The 6,000-nt window shown below is 34.6% G+C and overlaps 1 protein-coding gene across 1 annotated transcript in view; it reads right to left on the reverse strand.

The window, feature by feature from the left end:
• LOC118900522 (anaphase-promoting complex subunit 10-like) overlaps positions 1 to 3,204 on the reverse strand; it is a 44,363-nt gene extending 41,159 nt beyond the window's left edge. Inside the window, exon 1 of the mRNA XM_036862932.1 lies at positions 3,123 to 3,204. Coding sequence (XP_036718827.1) covers positions 3,123 to 3,204 — 82 coding nt within the window. The remainder of the gene's footprint in view (positions 1 to 3,122) is intronic.
• Between the last annotated feature and the right edge of the window lie 2,796 nt (positions 3,205 to 6,000).

The following is a 6,000-nucleotide window of genomic DNA, read 5'->3' on the forward strand; positions in this document are numbered from 1 at the left end:
CCTCAAATATATGTATCACAATATTCCTATTTAAATTTGTGCTCTTATACTTTTATTTATGTCATGATTTTATAAATATTCTAATACTTCAGTTTAAAACTTTTTGTTGAGTACCTATTATGTGTGATAAGCACCTAAAGGTGACTGAGACAGTCCTTGCCATCATGAAGCTCATAGTCTTTTGGGAGGATATACATGTAAATAGAGAATTGAAAATATAGCTCAGTTCATACTAAAGCAGATGTATGGATCAAGAGATAGAGAGGCACAAAAGGTGAACAAAGAACTCTACCAGAGGCAAAGGCAGCTTCAGGTAATATTCGACTTGTATCTGGAAGAATAAAAAGGAGCATACAAGGCTGAGAAATCATCAAGTATAAAAGCCAGAAGAATCATGCAAGGAGTAGGCAGGCTTCAAGAAAAGTGACAGAGAACTTCACTCTGGCTTGCAATTAGAGTTGATGAAGTTGAGTAATATTCTGAAATGAGACTGGACAGAGGTTGGGAATAAATTATGGAAGTCACAGCTAAGTTATAGAATTTGAATTTTTCCTCTTGGTAACAGGGATCAAACAAATATCTTAACTAGGCAATAGTTTTCTTATCTTTTAGTTGAAGAAAATAACTCTGACGGCATTGTAGATGGTTGTTTGACCTGGAGAAAAATTGGTGGCAATGAATCTTGTTATCCCAGAAGTTCAAGTTAATGACAAAAGATGATGAGTGTTGAGAAAGGAAGGTGGAATTCAAGAGATGTTTTTGAGCTACAATGGGTGAAACACCTGAATTGAACAGCAGTAGTGAACCTGGAGAGAAATGATCGGATTCTAGAGATACAGAAAATGAAGTTGACAAATCTTGAAGATTTTTCAGATATGGATGTAGAGACAGGAGGAGTCAAGGCTTACTTCCATGTTTCTGGTTTGCACAACTGAAAGGATGAAGATGCCATACACTGAGATGGAGGAGGTGGGCCATGATGTGTGGGTTACTTTAGACCTGTTCCGCCTAAAGTTTCTTTTGAGACATGGAGGTAGCGATACCAGTAGGTAGAGGCTATACTGACCTGTAGCTCAGGGAGGAAGCCTAGGCTAGAGATGTGTCACTACAGATGAAAACTGAGGCCAGAGTAGCGTATCAGGATACCTTTGAAAAGCATGGGTGAGCAGATAACAGAGTCTAGGACAGATCTCTGAGAAATCTGAACATTTAAATTCTGAATGGTGAGCCAAAGGAGATGCTTTACTTTAAGTAAAACAAACAAACAGAAATTATGACATCATGGAAGCTAAGGAAATGTATCAAGAAGAAGGGAATAATCAATAGTATTGAGTCAAATTGAGAGACCAAGAAATTGAGAGGACAGAAACTTAACATAAAAGTCATTGATGACTAAGCCAAAGTTAGTTTTCAAAACAGTTTTGGAGGGAAGTCAGATTGGAGTGTTCTAAGGAAAGTTTGGGTAGGGAGGTTAATAAAGTGAGGGTAGATAATACACTCAAAATTTTTGACTGTGAAGGAGAGAAAGAAGGACAGTAGCTGGGGTGAGAAGTGGGGTTGAGTTATTTGTTTTAGAATGGACAAAATTAGGGTATACTGATGGGGGAAATTGTAGATGGAGAGTGAAGTGACAATTGGCTATCCTTGCTTTTGTCTTTACACAAAATATTCTTCCCAATTTAGAGATGTCCTATAGTAAAACAAAATGACGTTGAATTTTAGAGGCCTGAAAGTCACAAAGTTTGGGAAGCAGGAGTATAAGTAGGTAGTTCATTGAAGGAAAATAAATTAATTCTGGGGCCTGAACCTGTAAAAGGAAAGGGGAAACCCATGCATTTGCTCATCTTTTTCATCTTGAAATGTGAAAAAGTAACTGAATAATAATCTTAACTGTCTTCTCTTTAGTTCTATAATCCACATATGGATAAAATAGGATTCACTCAGCAGGTTGCAAGCTTGTGCCTCTAAACATATTTAGTTGAGCAAGAAGGCACAAAATGGAACCATATGTGTTTTCTTTTAAGGTAATCTGCTTCAGTAGTATTGTCAGCACTTCTGAGAGCCTCTTCCATATGCATCTTGCCATACTTTTTATAAATACTCTATGTTGAGTCATTTTGATGTCATCTATTAAACCTTCCTTGCAAATATTTATTCATTGTTTTACAGGATTTATGAAAATAATAGCCTCTGTAATAAGATATATTGTAAGAATGTTAAATCACAAACAGATCCAGCAAAGATATTGTATTTCAAACATTCAGTACCACTTAGGAACAGCCATTTAAAAAGATAAGCCTTGTATCAAGGTTTGATGGTCAATAAACACAGGTGAGTTTCAGACAAAAATGAGATTCCTAAAATAATTATCCTTTGGGAAAAATCTCATGTTTCTTGTCCATGGAATCCAAATCCTAGGGCTATTATTAATAACACCCAGAGCTACTTTACTTTCTTTGCTTTATAATGACACTTTAAAACAGCATTCATGGATTTTCTTGGCAATATTGACCTTGATGTGGCATTTAACATTTGCAAAGCAATCCTCTGACATGTTTCTGTTAACATTGAGAAATCTATTTATGTTGGACCACTACACATATATTCAATGTGGTGCATTTTCAGTGGTCTGTGCTTTGAGTTTATAAGCTCTATTTAAACTAGAACCTTGTTCCCCACAATCAGAATCACCTCCACTGCACCTCTCTCTCCCCACTAAGTCCACTAGGTCCTTCACACGTGCTCTGTGCTTGGAGCCCATTCAGTAAATGCTCTTTACATTTACAGCCATATCAATTGGAGAAAAATAGTTTAAACAAATGAAATGAACAAATGACAAAGTTTTGCACACTGTAAGTTTTTGTAACTAATTCATTAGCATTCTACAACACTTTTTTTCCTAACACAAATGAAAGATTGCCATACAAATCTATTGAATTGAAATGCTGTACTACTCACTTCTGTCTCAGAATTTTTTTCTCAGACTTACTGCCTGGTTTCCAAAGAGATTACATCTTGATTTTGTACCCATAGACTTTTCCCTTAGTCAGTTGTGCTGCAGCCAGATATCCTGGTTAGTTTATTCCCTTTCACATGCTGCTCTGTCAAAACTGTTCACTTACATTTTCCACAGATCACTACTAGCCACGAACAACATTGCTCTGCAGAAAAGCTGCTGTCCATGCTCTCTACACTAGCTGCCATTATGCCTAGCACTTCCTTTCTTACTCTGGGACATGTCACTCATGTGTTTTAGCAATGCCAACTGTCCCTTATATCTAGTACTCTATCTCTCCATCGGGGACACTTTACAAGTATTCTATATTCATTTTACTTGGCACTTTCTTCTATCTAGCAAATACCATTAATTCATTCACTCCTTCTGGCTTCTCTCACCAAGTACAGTATTCCCTATCCCAGGAATAAAATTTTGTAACATATTTCTCTTTTTCCCTTGTGACAATATTTTTATTCAGCCATTTCTTTTATTTTTGCAGGCTGCATCTCTATCTTCTGTCAGGAGCCTTTTCAAAAACAACATGTATATATGTCTTAAAGTGTATCTCATTATCTGTTTTTTCTTTGTGGACCAGAACAACTGAGGCTATGTGTACTCTAAAAATAGGTAGTGAAGAGCTATCACTGGAATATTGCATTTTTTTCTATGCAAATGTGTATTTCTTCTTTTGTGGAGGAACATGGGATATTATACACATAGTAAAGATAATCCCCTGTAATAAAAGCTATAATGTTAGAAAGTGAGTAACATTCATAGCTTTAATCTATGGCAATGAGTTTCATCAGTTAGGGTGTCAGAGAACATAAGCAGTTAAGATTCCTGGAGGCAAAATGTACCCAATTAAGGTGATTTACCACATTCCAAAATGACTTGACAAGTACACTTAACTCTACAAAATGATATCTGTTCTTATGTCTGTCATGGCTTAGAAAATTATGAGAATTCAGGATGTCATCATCATCACCATCATCATCACAATAATCAAAAGCATCTATTAAGTATATTTCTATGATGGATCTGCTACTAAAACCTTTTAGATATATAACTCATACCATCAAAGAAGTTGTAATCTGCTGTAGTGATATTATAAACCTATATTGAACACATGCATACATTAAGTAAATGAATGCCCAGATTGAATAATACTTTGCTGTTTTATTAAGTCCAAGATGTTTGTTGTAAGATAAATAAGTTGCTGATGATTTAGATCAGGGGTTCTGAAAAACTCTGTAAAGGTAGACAGTAAATATTTTTGGCTCTGTGGCAACTACTCAACTCTGATGTTATAGCACAAAATTAGCCATAGAAATTCATAAATGAATGACCATGAATGTGTTCCTATAAAATTTTATTTACAAAAGTAGGCAGTAGGCTATATTTGACCCACAGACCATAGTTTGCTGACCTCTGATTAAATGGTGGAAGAAACTGTCATATCTGTAAAGTCTTATTTCTTTATAAAAAGTAAAACTAGAATAGATTTTTACACGTAAAGGGATAATGATTTGAGCCATCATTATCAGAGCCATCGCTGGGCATTTAAGAGAGAAAAGAAAATTTTTAGAGGCTAAAGATAATGAGAAATGACAAATCCAGGGAGGTAAACCAGTACTAAAGCCTGTGACTGCTGTGGAATATTTCCCAATCTCCAGCAGCCTACAGCTTTGATTTGAATGACTCATGTGTGGAGGACTGAAAGCAAAGACTAGAATCTCTGTGAGATAGGAAGTCAGACTTTAAATCTCTATGAAAGTCTATAACTCTGAGAGAGAACCAGTGGTTGATCTTAACATTTAAAATAACATTCTGTATATCTATCAATTGATTGGTACATGGGCTTGGATTTTTAATTTATCTTTGGATCATCAAAAAAAGTATAAGCTCAACATTTTAATTAAAAGTGGTTTTATGTTAGTTGTACCCCTAGGCATCTAGAATGAGCAAAAAACCCAGACACATCAAATTTTCTCATACATAAAATTACAAGGAATATGAACTAAGACTAGGGGAAAAAAATCATAAAGCACATACAGAAACAAGCTACCATGAGTTAGATTTAGTAGAACCAATAATAGTAATGTCAGACCAGCAAAACCTACAGATACTGGAATTATCATATATAAATATAAAATTAGTAAATGTTTAAAGAAAAGAGAATAACAGGTGTGACTAAAGAGCAAGACATTATCAGAATTATCAAGGCAGTATTGTAAAAGAAAGCCATAGAAATACAAATATAGAAACGGAAATTAGAAACTGATTGGGACAGCTAAACAGCACATTAGTCACAAGTGAAGAGAGAATTAGTAAACTGGAAGATAGAACTAGAGAAATTGTCCAGAAATCAACACAAAGAAACAATGAAATAGAAAATACAAAAAGACATTCTAAAAGATATGAAGTGTAGAAACAGAAGTTCTAAGATGTATGTAATTTGAGTTCCATAGAGAATAGAATGAATGGGAGAAAGGCAATATTGAATGAGGTAATTAATGGCTATGAAATTACAGTATTTGAAGCCCAACTAATCATAAGAAATATAAATCAAAAGCCACCCCAATCATGATTTACTATAATTAAAATGAATATTGATTGAAAGCAAAGACAAATTACAGAGGAGCAATGATTAGACTGATATCTGACATTGAAGTAGATGTGTAATGGAAGCCAGAAGGCTGTGGAATAATATCTTTAAAATTCTGAGAAAATCTAATTTTGAGCACAGACTTGTATAGCCTGTAAAATTACTTTTCAAGAAAGAGCGTTAAGTAAAGACTGTTTTTAGATAGGGAAAATTGAGAGAACTTACTATCAACAGATCTCTCTAAAGAACTAGAGGATGAACTTCATGAAGAAGTTAAAAATCATTAAGAAGGAAAGACAGAGTGACAGAAGAATGGTAATCAGAGAAAATAGCAAGTATAAGGTTAAATAAAGCTTGATGGCATAGAACAATACTAACAATATCTAATTGGTAAAAA

Source organism: Balaenoptera musculus, chromosome 9 (assembly GCF_009873245.2).
Source record: "Balaenoptera musculus isolate JJ_BM4_2016_0621 chromosome 9, mBalMus1.pri.v3, whole genome shotgun sequence".
NCBI lineage: Eukaryota > Metazoa > Chordata > Mammalia > Artiodactyla > Balaenopteridae > Balaenoptera > Balaenoptera musculus.